The sequence below is a fragment of the Dendrobates tinctorius genome, unplaced genomic scaffold (genome assembly GCF_039654945.1).
Source record: "Dendrobates tinctorius isolate UK_male_01 unplaced genomic scaffold, ASM3965494v1 ptg000065l, whole genome shotgun sequence".
Lineage (NCBI taxonomy): Eukaryota > Metazoa > Chordata > Amphibia > Anura > Dendrobatidae > Dendrobates > Dendrobates tinctorius.
Genome location: NW_027361733.1, coordinates 3,219,562 through 3,235,160, shown reverse-complemented (window position 1 = coordinate 3,235,160; position 15,599 = coordinate 3,219,562). Strand labels below are relative to the sequence as shown.

The 15,599-nt window shown below is 44.0% G+C and overlaps 1 protein-coding gene across 1 annotated transcript in view; it reads right to left on the bottom strand.

Annotated features, from left to right (window-relative positions):
- KCNB1 (potassium voltage-gated channel subfamily B member 1) overlaps positions 1–15,599 on the bottom strand; it is a 179,960-nt gene that overhangs the window by 145,839 nt on the left and 18,522 nt on the right. Inside the window, exon 2 of the mRNA XM_073580516.1 lies at positions 11,281–11,952. Coding sequence (XP_073436617.1) covers positions 11,281–11,847 — 567 coding nt within the window. The 5' untranslated portion in view covers positions 11,848–11,952. The remainder of the gene's footprint in view (positions 1–11,280; positions 11,953–15,599) is intronic.

Genomic DNA, 15,599 nt, shown 5'->3' with positions numbered 1-15,599 from the left:
ATATACAGTATAATGCCGAAGTGGATGATAAATGTTTCTTCACAGAACAGATGAACGTGACAAGGTAGGTAATACGATAGATCTTGTATCACAAAGGTGCCAGTTGGCTCAAAAAGACCCCACGGAGTAGATAACAATAATGATGGATAAAAAGACCTAAATATAAATGGAAGAGAATAAAACAACATAAAAACAAGAAAAAAAAAACCCTCTGAAGTGGATATATACAGGACGGATGCAATACAAAGGATCTATAAAAAAGAGGCAAAATTCAAGGATTCGTTTGCTATAATGCTCTTTTTGTACTGTATTCATTTATGATTGTTATTTAATAAATTGATGATAAACTTTTTAAATATTTGGATATGATACTCCATTTGTTCTCCTGTTTTGATACTATGTTTAAGGAGTGGAATGTTTACCAATATGGGGGTACATTTTTATATATGTCCGCCATGCCTTCCTACTAAGGCATTTGGCACATTTCTTGCTTTAATTCAGTAAAAATTATGGGACAAATTCTGCTGCCATTTATACCCATTTCCCAGTGTGAAAATGTAAAATCTGGGGCTCACAATCTTGGTGGTAAAAATGTTAATTATTTTTTCTTCACTGCCCAATGGTATAAAAGTTTGCGACACACCTGTGGTGTCAATATGGTCACTGTACCCCTAGATGAATTCATTGAGAGGTTTAATTAGTAAAATGGGGTCACTTATTGGGGCTTCTGCTGTTCTGGAACCTCAGGGGCTCTGCCACTGTAACATGGCACACTCAAACCAGTGCAGCTCTGTAATATGGCGCTATTTCCCTATCAGCATGCTCAGGAGAAATTGCACAACAAAATGTATAGTCCATTTTCTCCTGTTACTATTGCGAAAGTAAAAAAAAAAAATTATGTCTAAAGGAAAATTTTTGTAAAAGAAAAGTACATTTTTATTTTTTTATTTTTTCCTTCCACATTCCCAAAATTCCTGTGAAGCGCCTGAAGGGTTAATAAACTTCTTGAATGTGATTTTTAGAATGGCGTCAGGTTTGGATATTTTCTGTCATACTGACTACCCGAAGTCACTTCAAATGGGAAGTGGTCCTTAAAAAAAATGGTTTTGCAAATGTTGCTGTAAAAATGAGAAATCGCTGGTCAACTTTTAAACTTTGTAACAAAAAAAAAATTTATGTTTCCAAAATTGTGCTGATGTAAAGTAGACGTGGGAAATGTTATTTAACTATTTTGTGCAATATGACTCTCTGATTTAAGGGCATAAAAAAATAAAAGTTTGAAAATTGTGAAATTTTCTAAATTTTCGCCAAATTTCCGTTTTTTTCACATATAAACGCAAGCCATATCAAATAAATTTTACCACTACCATAAAGTACAATATGTCATGAGAAAACAATGTCAGAATCACCAGGATCCGTTGAAGTGATGCAGAGTTATGACCTCATAAAGGGACAGTGGTCAGAATTGTAAAAATTGGCCTGGTCTGGAAGGAGAAAACAGGCTTCGGGGCGAAGGGGTTAAAGATATGAGATCGATGATGCAGCAGCTAGATTGATCAATAGGAGTTATTCTGGATGGATGTTAGATTGTGAACATAATATTGCTACCTTCGGGGATGGAACTAATTTGATTAAATATAATAAGAGTAAAAATTCTTTCGATACTATTACTAATTCCAGAAAACATGTTCTATTTATTCAATTTAGCCCACAGTTTCTCCCTATACTCTATGAAGGCACGATTCTGGTCGACATCCTGAAGTCTAGCTGTAACATTGTTTGCTAACAAAGTTTCTTCCTTGGGTAATGTTCTCACCTAGTTATTTTTATTCTATAAACCTAATATCATGTGGCTTAATTATAAGGGTTTTTACAGATGTGGAGAGAGAGGATGCAAAAAGTGCAAATAAGCGTGGACTAGCAACACATTTGCAAACTTCAACAAACTCAGAGCTATCAGATAAAACAATATGAGCTGCTCAAAAAATATAGGAAACATGTAAACAACACAATGTAACTCCAAGTCAATCACACTTCTGTGAAATCAACTTGTGCAGTTATGAAGCAACTCCGATTGTGAATCAATTTCTCCTGCTGTTGTGCAAATGGAACAGAAACCAGGCAGAAATGATAAATTAACAAGACAACTCCTATAAAAGGAGTGGTTCTGCAGGGGGTGATCACAGACCATTTCTCTGTTCTCCTCCCTTTTGGCTGTTTTGGTCACTTTTGCATTTTGTCATTGCTCTCACCCCTACTAGGTACTGTACAGTAGCATGAGCCGGTGTCTACAACCCACAGACGTTGCTCAGGTAGTGCAGCTCATCCAGGATGGCACATCAATGCGAGCTGCAGCAAGAAGGGTAGCTGTGCCTGTTAGCACAGTGTCTAGAGCATGAAGCAGATACCAGGAGATAGGCCAGTACACCAGGAGATGTGGAGGGGGCTATAGGAGGGCAACAACCCAGCAGCAGGATTACTACCCCCTTCTTAGAGCAAGGAGGAGCAGTGCCAGAGCCCTGTAACATAGCAGGGCACATCCATGTGTCTGCTCAAACTGTCAGAAACAGACTCCATGAGGGTGGTATAAGGGTCTGACGTCCACAAGTGAGTGTTGTGCTTACAGTCTAACACGTGTAGGGAGGCATTTATTTGGAGGACCTCACAGCACTCCATGTGCTAGCCAGAGGTACCCTGAATGCCATTAGGTACTGGGATGAGATCCTCAGACCCATTATGAGACCATATGCAAGTGCACTGGGCCCTGGATTCCTTCTGATGCATGACAGTGCTAGGCCTCATGTGGCTGAAGTATGTCATTAGTTCCTGCATGATGAAGACATTGATGATATAGACTGGCCTGCCCATTCCCCAGACCTGAATCTTCCCCAGACCTGAATCCAATCAGGCACATCTGGGACTGGGACATCATATTTATTCCATTCACCAACGCTACTTTGCACTACAGACTGTCCAGGAGTTGACTGATGCTTTAATCCAGGTCTGGGACGAGATCCCTCAGGAGACCATCCGCCGCCTCATAAGTACAGTAGCATGTAGAGAGGTCATACAGGCACGTGGAGGTCAAACATGCTACTGAGCATCATTTCCTTGTCTCGAGGCATTTTCACTGAAGTTGGATCAGCCTGTAATTTGATTTTCCACTTTGATTTTGAGTGTCATTCCAAATCCAGACCTCCATGGGATATTAATTTTGATTTATATTGATCATTTTTATGTTTTATTGTTCTCAACACATTCCACTATGTAACGAATAAAGATTTTCAACTGGAATATTTCATTCAGTGATATGTAAGATGTGGTATTTTAGGGTTCCCTTTATTTTTTGAGCAGTGTATTAACTGAAACTCCAAAAACATACTGTATTCAATGCATTACTTGTCAATTACCGTATTTTTCGGACTAAAAGGCTCACTTTTTTCCCAAAAAAGGGGAAAACAGGGTGCGTCTTATAGTCTGAATATGCCATACTTACAATTAGCGTGGTGGGAGCAGGAGTCGGGCAGTTCTTTCTGTGGTCCGACGCTGCAGGGTGATGATCTTACTCCCATCCCGATGCAGCAGGCTCGGCGGTGCGGGGGCTGATATCTCAATCTGTGCATGCGCCGCCTCCGGCGGCCATTTTCCCAGAGGCCACAACATCGAGGCAATGGAAGTGCGAGGGCTCCGGGCTTTCACAAAATGTCGCCAGAGCCCCCACACCGCCGAGCTTGCCGCACCAGCCTTGGGATGGGATTTCCTGGAGACCACCGCATAGCAGCAATGGATGTGCGGGGGCTCCGGGTTTTCACTAAATGTCAGCAGAGCCCCTGCACCACCATATACAAAATTATACATAGTATATCATATCTCTGGATATTACCCACACTCCATATATAATATCATACATAATATATCATCTCTCCGGATATTACCCACACTCCATATATAATATCATACATAATATATCATCTCTCCGGATATAACCCACACTCCATATACAATATTATACTGTACATAGTCGATCATCTCTCCGGATAGTACTCACACTCCATATACAATATTATACATAGTATATCATCTCTTCGGATATTACTCACTCTCCACGACCCTGTTCCATGTATAATAAAAGAGTGTCTCATCTTTTTGGTCACTATTCATATTTTTATAAGAAAGGTATAATAATATAGTATATCAGCCTACTGAATTTTTTCTACATACCATGCTCTGTCCCAGGATTACTAATAAGAAATAATCTCCATCACTAAACATCAAGCATAATATAATGTGCAACTCTTACAAATTATATATTAGCCATATTCACATGTCAGTCATGTAACATAGGAATATCATACATGTAACACAGGCGCCCCTCACATAACATCACTTATGTAATGCAGATGCTCCTCCGTACCATATCAGTCATGTAACACTTCCCTGCAATATGAAATCTGTAATACAGACGCTCCTTCGCTATATAATGACACAGGTAATACAGACTCCCCAGTGCAACATCACCCATGTAATATGGGCTCCCTCCAAATGTAATATCAAGCAAACAACATAGACATATCCCACATGTAATCATGCATTGTCAAATGTAATACAAATGTTGTCCACATATATCACACATGTAATACTTATGTTCTCCACATGTAATACATATGCTCTCCACAAGTAATATCAAACATGCAATACATACGCTGTCCACACATATCACACATGAAATATACGGTATATGATTTCCACATGTATTACACATGTAATAAATACATTCTCCACATGTAATATCACGCATGTAACACATACCCTCTCCACATGTACCAGATACACTCTCTGCATACGTATTCTCAACATGTAACGTCACACATATATTACATATGCTCGCCATATGTAATATATAGGTTTTCCACATGTAATACATATGTAATATACTGTACATGTAACATCAAAATGTAACACATGTAATATTACACATGCAATTCATACGTTTTCCACATGTAACATCACATATGTAATGCAGATGCAATCCATATGTATTATCACACACATGTAATACATATGCTTCACTACTAGCAAGACACATAATACATGAATTCCCCACATGTAATATCACACATGTAATACATACATTCTTCACATGTAATATCCCACTTGCAATACATACATTCTCCACATGTGATATATACACTTTCCACATTTAATATCACCCATGTAGAGAGCTATGTACTGTGTATTTCATGTAAGGTTACATGTACACTATAGTGATATCGTACAGGTAATAGATGCCTTCCTATCAAATATCACGCATGTAATGCAAGCTCCTGACCTTGAGAATCTATGTATTACAGTTACTCCCTGTGTAATAACATGTGTGTAATGCAAACACTCGCCACGTAATATCACACATGTAATACAGATGCTAATTGGTCTAGTATCACACACATGTAAAGCTGATACTTCCTCTCCTCCTGTACTGCACATGTAATCCAGACGTTCCCTCATGTAATATTTCGCATTGCAGCAAAGAGTTCCCCCTTTAATATCAGGTGTTACCCCAGTATAAAATCATATCTGTAATACAGGAGCTTCCAGTGTAATAATCACACATGTAAAAAAAGACCTATAAAGACTAGTCAGATATATCAGAGAGGTTCCCTGTGTGATTTGGACGTCCTCACTTAATGTCACACATGTAGTACAGACAACCACCATGTAAGGGGACACATTTAGGACAGACAGCCCCTCGGTAACATCAGGCATGTGGTGTACACATAAACACGTAAAAAAGAGAAAAAACATAAACACTCTATTGTTCCACTTCATGTTATTATTAAAGATTAGTCACAAACCAGGATAAAATATCAAAGCAAGATAAAAAAAAAAGGTAGAAAAATCCATATTAAAAAAAATTCTGCATAATCATACTTGTATGCGGCCTATTGTGTGCCGTCTCCCTGACGAGTATCCCAGCAGGCTGAGATGCGGGGCTGAGGTTTGGGTCTGTGTGGATATGAGGGACATGATTCCGCCTTTATGTGTCGTCTCTCGCTGTGGCTGGCACGTGACAATGATCCATTATACACAGCTCATCATCACCGTGACTAATGACAGCTCAGTGATTGACAGACGACTAGACCGCGATGGAAGGCTCAGTGCCCTGTGTGTGCGATGTAGGGTCCATTATGTAAAAGAAGAAATAGTGGAATGGACAGACTACACCATCTTGGTCACGGGCTCGGTCTCGCGCCATAAGGTGATAAAGGAGCATTCCAGTCACCCATACCTGCTGCAGCCCCTGGGGAGTGGACTAACTCCTCCACCACATTGTAAAGGTTTTGCTACCTGTAACTATTGTTACCTGAATGTCTAGACATAGTGCTTGCACCCCATACCCTTATGTTCTTCCATTTTCCATACACAGGTGTTATGGTGCACTATTACTAGATCAGGTCAGGACAGCAGTGGAGGATATGAACTATGTGGATAAGACACCACTCTTACTCATCATTAGATCAGATCATCATCATATTTATCATACAGTCTCGTTGACACCACTGTATAACATCCGGCCTCTCTCCCCTGCTGTATAACATCCGGCCCTTTGCCACCCTGTATACAACACCTGGCCCCTCACCTGCAGTGTATTACGTCCATTCTCTCACCCCGGTGTATAACGATCCAGTCCCTCGACCCCGGTGTACAACATCTGGCTCTTCGACCTCGGTGTACAATATCCGACTGCTCGTCGCCAGTGTATAACATCTGGCCCCTCTCCCCCCAGTGTACAACATCCAGTCTCTTGCCCTCTCACCTCTAGTGTATAACGTCCATCACCTCGCCCCTGGTGTACAACATCCAGCCCCTCACCATACCATGCTTGTTCTAATAGGTTCAGTTTATGTAATGTCTTCCCTCCTACATATTCCCCCATCACATGAGGGATATTATTGAGAAGTGGAAGGAACTGCAGCATTTCAGTCACGTAACATTACAGAGCGGGGTCACCGAGTGCTGAGGAGCAGAGGGCAGAAGACTCAAAATCGCTCTGCTGACTCCATAAGTTGAGTCCAAAACTCCACTTCTATTAACACAAACACTGTGCCCACACCAGGAGTTTCATAGCCAAACAGCTGTAAGCAGCCACCATGAACAATGCCGAATGTTGGACTTGGTGGAGGGGATAGTTCCAGTGAAGGGATATCTTATTGCTTCAGCATACAGGATATTTTGGACTATTGTGTGGGAAAGACCCTTTTCTATTCCCCATGACAACACGTCAGTCCACCGATGCACGTTCCAAGTCCAATGACCCAATCAGACATCAAGTGATACAAACAATACGAAGGAACAGCATCCAGTCCAGGTGATGAAAAAGAAAAAAAGCTTTTACTTTGTCATGATACCATGACGGAATAAAGGCTTTTTTCTTTTTTATCACCTGGACTGGATGCTGGTCCTTTCTATTATTTACGTCCTGAGCTCAAGGTCCATGGTTGGTGAATTTTGGTGTGGAAGAACATGTGTGGAAGCACAAAGCCAGGACCTCATCCCATCCAACATCTTTTGGATAAACTAAAACATCTCAACCCTCTCAACCATCATCAGTGCCTGACATCACAAATACTCTTCTAGATAAATGGGCAAAAAATCCAACAGACACCTCCAAAACCTTGTAGAAATCCTTCCCAGCAGAGTGGGAGCTGTTACAGGGAAAACAGGAACTGACTCTCTATTAATGTCTTGGTCCCTATTAATGTCTGTGGATGTAGAATGGGAAGTGATAAAAGCTGCTGTAGGTGTAATGTGGAGGGGGCAGAACACTTTTGTCCATATTGTGTATAAATAATACAATATGGCACCATTCAGAGTTTGTGTTGCTTCGCAACCTGAATGTCCACTTGTGGTGGTTTCAGCTAGGCCTGAACATAGGCATAGCTCAGATCGTCATCCATGATCCTATCTTCCAGGTTACATATCACCACTAGAGCCTTCGTCTGTACATATAACCAGTTCTATTTTGGGTAACATACTGTGGGCCATACTACTGTGCACCACGGAGTCTGCAGCCACCTTGTCAGGGCAGGAGCTAAGTGGCAGTCACGTCATCTGGACATCCCTCATCTCATTCTTACCATGTAGGTCATTAACAGAGTGAGCACAGGATGGGGGGCATTGTCCTTTCTGTACTATCTATGTCTCGACCCTATAATGAAGAGTGAGGAGTGACATTGAAGCATAGTGGCTCTGCCAAGGCAGGAGACACAATGCCAGGTGGATGTCTGTCAGGCTGGAGGTGTCGTGTTCCGTGACTGTATTCTGTGTCCCGGCTCAGTCTGCGGCTTGTCTTTCACTTGCATTGGTTGCTATTCTTTGATGGTTTAAATTACCAAGATAATATTACATTTGTGTAGAGAGGTGTCATGTGTTTCCGTCATCGTGCTTGGTCTGCAAGTAATATTCACTACAGGCTCCAGAAACGTCAGTGCAGAGATGGGTCGGGATAAAATTCAACCGTAGCTGTAAGATGCCCCGCACATATTCATATTCCAATACTATCCAAGGAGCCCCAACTTCACCTGCTTCCACATAAATGATCCCCATAGGGAACTGGTATCTGCTACCCAGAAGGGATCTATTATTATTACCCCCAATAACTCCAAGCAATAAGTAGCAGGAACCTGCCCGAGTCTTTACTGGGATCTTCAGAGCAGTGCTGGTCACGTCGTATAGCCAAACAGAGTCTTATTTGCATTGGTGAATGCTTATTCCTGCAGCGAGAGGTTCTCCACTGGGAGACATATAAAATATTCATCCCATGATGGACCTTGGCCCCTAATCGTGGCCAATACATATTAAACTATAGTTGGCAGAACCCACAGATATCGACAGGTTCAGTCAACAGTCTAATATGTATGGGGGTTCCAGCTGACAGATGGTCGGGAGAGATGTGAGAATTGCGCATGTCAGCCAATCGCCTTGTCCTCCCCGAGATACAAGTTGGCCAGTGGTTTTCTCAAAGAGAATCAGGAGCACTGGTGTATGGTAGACTCGGCTGAGATGGCTGCCAGCCGAGCTATCACCCAAAGCATTGTTAAACCAACAGCCATCTACTGTGCAAGCCAGTCCAACTCTAAGGCCCAATCACAGCATAATGACCCCAATGTTATCCCCGGTAGAGCCCCGCATGTTCCTCTGGATGCAGTATTATATATAATATGAACTCAGTTATGCAAGGAGAAGACCTCTCACCATGTATCACAAGTACAATGCTCATCAGTGTCTCATCAACCTTCAATATCCTACATGGTCCTGGAGATCAAATACTGCTTGGGATATTTTACACTGCGCTAGAAGTACATATACAGTTCCAGACATCATTAACTGCCCAGCTATGACACCATAAACTGTCTGGAGATTGTACAAGGCCCTGAACATCATTCTGGGTCACAGAAGTTCATACACTGCTCCGGAGATTAAATATGGTCTCAAAAATATTACAGTATCTCAAAGATCAGAATCAACCGAAGATCATATACTAAAGACAGGATCTGAAGGTAATACATAAATGGATCCTACAAAGACCCAGAAGTCAGACATGGTCTGGAAATCGTAACCAACCTCACAAATTATCCCTGGAAATCATACACAGCCTAGAGATCTTACACAGCCTTACAGATGCACATTACCTGAAAATCATTCATAGCCCAAGAAATCGTACCTTGCCTCCGACAACTTGCACAGCCCGGAGATCATACAGTGGCCTGAGGAATGCAATTTTCCCCAAAGAAAAAATATGGCCCCACATATCACATACAGCCCTAGAGATTATACAAAGCCCAAGTGATCATACACTGGCACAGTGATCACTCACTACCCCTGAACTACCCCAGAGAGTATTTATGGCTATGGAAATAATACACTACCCCGAGGTCCCATATGACTCCGAGATCAAACACTAACCCAGTTCATACAGATATCATATAATGGCCTAGCATTTCACACATAATCTAGACACCATATACTGCTGCAGAGATCAAACATTGTCCCATGAAATCCTATACTACTTTGGAGATCATACCCTACTCCTGAGATCATACACTGCCCATGATATCAGAGATGCACTATTGAAGGGATGCTACACAGTCTCATACCCTGCCCCAGAGATCTTACACTGACTCAACAATCATTCACTACCCTGGAGATCCCACAGATCATCCACTGCACCAGAGATCACACACTGCACCACAGATTTTACGTAGCCCCATTACTAACCAGAGATCACACACAGTCACAGAGATCATACATTGCCCCTACACTATAACAGAGAGCATATACAGCACCTACTCTATGCCAGAGTCCATTCATTGCTCATACATAAACCCAGTGGTGCCTACCTACCACCAGAGCTGTGAAGTCGGAGGTTTGACTGACCGACTTCACAGCCCTGCCTACCACTAACCAAGAGATAATACACTTGGCCACAACCCCTAAACTTAACCCAGAGATCATAAACTGCAAATTCACTTATCCTACACTATATCAGAAATCATACACTGCCCCAGAGATCACACATAACCCCTACACCAAACCACGGATCACAAAACGGGCCATACACAGCCAGAGAGATCATACATCATTTCTACACTAACCGGGAGATCATACAATGCAACAAAGATCATACACAGCATCTACACTAACCTTGAGATCATACAGTGCCCCTACATTAACCTACAGATCATACACTGCCCCCAGACTAACCCAGAGACAATACACTGCACATACAGTGACCCAAAGATCATACACTGCGCCCACACCAACAGACCATACATAGCCACTACACCAACCCATAGATCATTCCATGCCCATACACTGCCACAGAGCTCATACATAGTGTCCTACAGTAACCCAGAGATTATACACTGCCAATACACTAACCTAGAAATCAATCATTGCTCTTGCACAAACCTTGTGATCTTTCACTGTCTCTACCCTAATCCGGAGATCATACATTGCTCCTACATTAACTTGGAGATCATACATTGCCCCTACAATATCTCAGAGATTATACACTGCACATGAACTACCCAGAGATGATACACTGGCAAAGAGACCATACCCAGCCCCTATACTAACCCAGCGATCACACACTGCACCATACAGGCCTGTGGATGAAACACTGCACCTACAATATCCCAGAGATCATAGACTGGCCTGGAGATCATACACTGCATTTACACCCCACTGACCCTTGTCATCTCCCACTTGTGATGCACTTACCTTGGCCGCTACAGACGAGTTAGGCTTCTCCAGCAGGTCCCAGAGCTTCTTGCGCTTGTCAGCGCAGCAGGTGTTGTCGAACTCCTCACCCTCACGCTCTCGCAGGGTTTCTGCTTCACGTTTGAGCTCCTCGTTCATCTGCTCCTTCTTCTGGTGGTAGCGTGCCTGGCAGCATGACTCCAGGTAGATCTCATCAATGCCCCAGTAGTCCAGCTCCTGGCTGAAGGATAGGGCGCACATCTCCTCCATCATGTGCAGTTTGCCAGTGCGGTAAAAGTTCAGGATAGATGTGAAGGCGCCTGGGTGGCGATCGAAGAAATACTCGTTCTCCTCTAGGCTGTAGTCATCACAGGTCTCCATCAGGGCCTCGTGGCTGTTGCAGTCCCTCAGCTTCCCCAGCCTTGTGCGCGGCAGCCGGTCCAGGGTCCGCCACAGAACTTCATGGGCTAGACCCCCAACGTTGAGCTTCACCCTCCTGGAGCAAGCCTTGCTGCGCACAATGTCCATGGGCTCCGGTGGCAGAGAGGCAGTGGAGCGAGAGCTGGGCTTGTTCATCCAGCCCGGCATGCTGATAGTTCTGTACAGGTTGTGCGGTCACCTGTGTCCCTTCACCTCCATCCTGACAGCAACACAAGGATGGGCGACTGCCGGGACATCTCTGTCTGCTGTGACCTAGAAAATAAGCGGAACAGCTTTACCCCTAATCACCAGCCACAGTAATAATCAGCTCAGCGGCAGCCGGGCGCTGTCCACACCGAGAGGTGCTGAACTGCTCACTGCCTGCCCTGCACTGGGAGGGGGCTGATCTGTATACACAAGTGGTGTCCTGTAGGTGAAGAGGGTAACAGCGAGGATGGTACAGGGAGAGAGTAACACCGAAGACTGTACAGTGAGAAGGTAACACCGAGGACGGTACAAAGAGAGGGTAACACAGAGGATGGTACAGCGAGAGGGTAACACCGAGGACTGTACAGTGAGAGGGTAACACCGAGGACGGTACAAAGAGAGGGTAACACAGAGGATGGTACAGCGAGAGGGTAACACCGAAGACTGTATAGTGAGAGGGTAACACCTAGGACGGTACAACGAGAGGGTAAAACCAAAAACGGTACAGGGAGAGGGTAACACTGAGGATGGTACAATGAGAGGGTAACAACAAGGTCAGTACAGCGAGAGGGCAAAACCAAATACGGTACAAGGAGAGGGTAACACCGAGGATGGTACAGTGAGAGGGTAACACCGAGGATGGTACAGTGAGCGGGTAAAACCAAAAATGGTACAGGGAGAGAGTAACACAAATGATGGTACAGCGAGAGGGTAACAAAAAGGACAGTATAGCGAGAGGGTAACACCGAGGGCGGTGGAGTGAGTGGGTAAAACTAAATACGGTACAAGGAAAGGGTAACACCGAGGATGGTACAGCGAGAGGGTAACACCGAGGATGGTACAGCGAGAGGGTAACACCGAGGATGGTACAGCTAGAGAGTGAAACCAAAAACGGTACAGGGAGAGAGTAACACCGAGGATGGTACAGCAAGAGGGTAATAACGAGGATGGTACAATAAGAGGGTAATACTGAGGACGGTACAGTGAAAGGATAACACTGAGGCCGGTACAGGGAGAGCGTAACACTGAGGCCGGTACAGGGAGAGGGTAACACCTAGGACAGTACAGCGAGAGGGTAAAACCAAAAACGGTACAGGGAGAGGGTAACACCAAGGACCGCACTGTATAGGGAGAGGGTAACACCAAGGACCACTCTATATAGGGAGAGGGTAACACCAAGGACAGCTCTGTATAGGGAGAGAGTAACACCAAGGACAGCTCTGTATAGGGAGAGGGTAACACTAAGGACAGCTCTGTATAGGGAGAGGGTAACACTAAGGACAGCTCTGTATAGGGAGAGGATATCACCCAGGACTGCTATGTGTAGGGAGAGGGTAAAACCAAGGACCACTCTGTATAGGGAGAGGGTAACACCAAGGACCGCTCTGTATAGGGAGAGAGTAACACCAAGGACCGCTCTGTATAGGGAGAGAGTAACACCAAGGATCGCTCTATACAGGGAGAGGAGATCACCAAGGACCACTCTGTATAGGGAGAGGTGACACCAAGGACCGCTCTGTAGAGGGAGAGAGTAACACCAAGGACCGCTCTGTATAGGGAGAGAGTAACACCAAGGATCGCTCTATACAGGGAGAGGATATCACCAAGGACCACTCTGTATAGGGAGAGGTGACACCAAGGGCAGCTCTGTATAGAGAGAGGGTAACACCAAGGACCGCTCTGTATGGGGAGAGGGTAACACTAAGGACAGCTCTGAATAGAGCGAGGGAAACACCAAGGACTGCTCTGTATAGGGAGAGGGTAACACCAAGGACCGCTCTGTATAGAGAGAGGGTAAGACCAAAAATGGCTCTGTATAGGGAGAGGGTAACACTAAGGACGGCTCTGTATAGGGAGAGGGTAACACCAAGGACAGCTCTGTATAAGGAGAGGGTAACACCAAGGACAGCTCTGTATAGGGAGAGGGTAACACCAAGGACCGCTCTGTATAGGGAGAGGGTAAGACCAAAAATGGCTCTGTATAGGCAGAGGGTAACACCAAGGACGGCTCTGTACAGGGAGAGGGTAACACCAAGGACCGCTCTGTATAGGGAGAGGGTAAGACCAAAAATGCCTCTGTATAGGCAGAGGGTAACACCAAGGACAGCTCTGTATAGGAAGAGGGTAACATCAAGGACCGCTCTGTATAGGGAGAGGGTAAGACCAAAAATGGCTCTGTATAGGCAGAGGGTAACACCAAGGACGGCTCTGTACAGGGAGAGGGTAACACCAAGGACAGCTCTGTATAAGGAGAGGGTAACACCAAGGACAGCTCTGTATAAGGAGAGGGTAACACCAAGGACAGCTCTGTATAGGGAGAGGGTAACACCAAGGACAGCTCTGTATAAGGAGAGGGTAACACCAAGGACAGCTTTGTATAGGGAGAGGGTAACACTAAGGACAGCTCTGTATAGGGAGAGGGCAACACCAAGGACATCTCTGTATAGGGAGAGGGCAACCCAAAGGACAGCTCTGTATAGAGAGAGGGTAACACCAAGGACCGCTCTGTATAGGGAGAGGGTAACACCAAGGACAGCTCTGTACACTCTGTATAGGGCGAGGGTATTACCAAGGATGGCTCTGTATAGGGAGAAAGTAACACTGAGGACTGCACTGTACAGGTAGAGGGTAACACTAAGGGATGCTCTGTATAGGGAGAGGGTAATAATACAGAGGATCACGGAGGGTAACATCGAGAACTGTTTTGTGCAGGAAGCTGATAGATCTGAGAGGTGTGTATGTATGTACAGGACGTATAGAATACTGCATGTATTATTACTCGGTTTTCCGGCCTACAATAGCTGTCGTTGTCTGGTCGTGCCCTACAGGTACCATACATATAGGTATATTTATACCCTATATAATAGTTATACATTGTAAAGTGGAGTCCTATGAACATGATTCCTCTGCCCGTGACCTACCGTATATATAGTAGGGATATAGACTGTAGGATGCAACGGGTGTCATTACTACATTACTGCTACCCATTGTGTAACTTAATACAGGTATTAGATGTCCTAATATCAGGGTGTGCAGTACCACAGACAACCTTACGATGTTACATCTGCATACTACGGGCCTGATTTATCATTCGTGGATTTTTTAAGTCACTTTTCAATAGGTCTTGTGAGACTCGCTGACGTTGTTTTTGTGCCAAGTTCATCCAAACGGCGCACACGATTCATGAATTTTAGACAAAGGAAAAATTGTCTTTTTTCTGTTTCTAATCGTATTTGCAACTTTTTAGCATACTGTAAAAAGTTGCACGCTTCGCAAAATATTGCGAAAAATTCAGGCATACATAAAATCACTCTGGGGGTGGATGGAGGACATGTGGCAACTTTTTGAAATGTCGCAAATAATGAATCAGGCAAAAAAAACATCTGGAAATTCAAAGCCCCAGCCACAATGGCGAACGTAAAAAAGGCTGATGAACACATATAGAATAGACCTCAGAAAAGATGCAAATGGAAAGATGACTTTGGTGCAAAAAACTCCACTAAAAACTAAACAAAAAAACAGGCGTTAAACAAAAATAAGGAATCAGTCACTATATCCATATTGGGCTGTCTAGAACTAATAGTAAAACTACTGTGTGACCAGGATAAATCCAGTCATGTGATGAAATGGTGTCCACATCCAGCAATGACGGGGAGAGTAGTGTCTACAGTACAGTAATGTGATGGGAAGAGTAGTGTCTACAGTACAGTAAT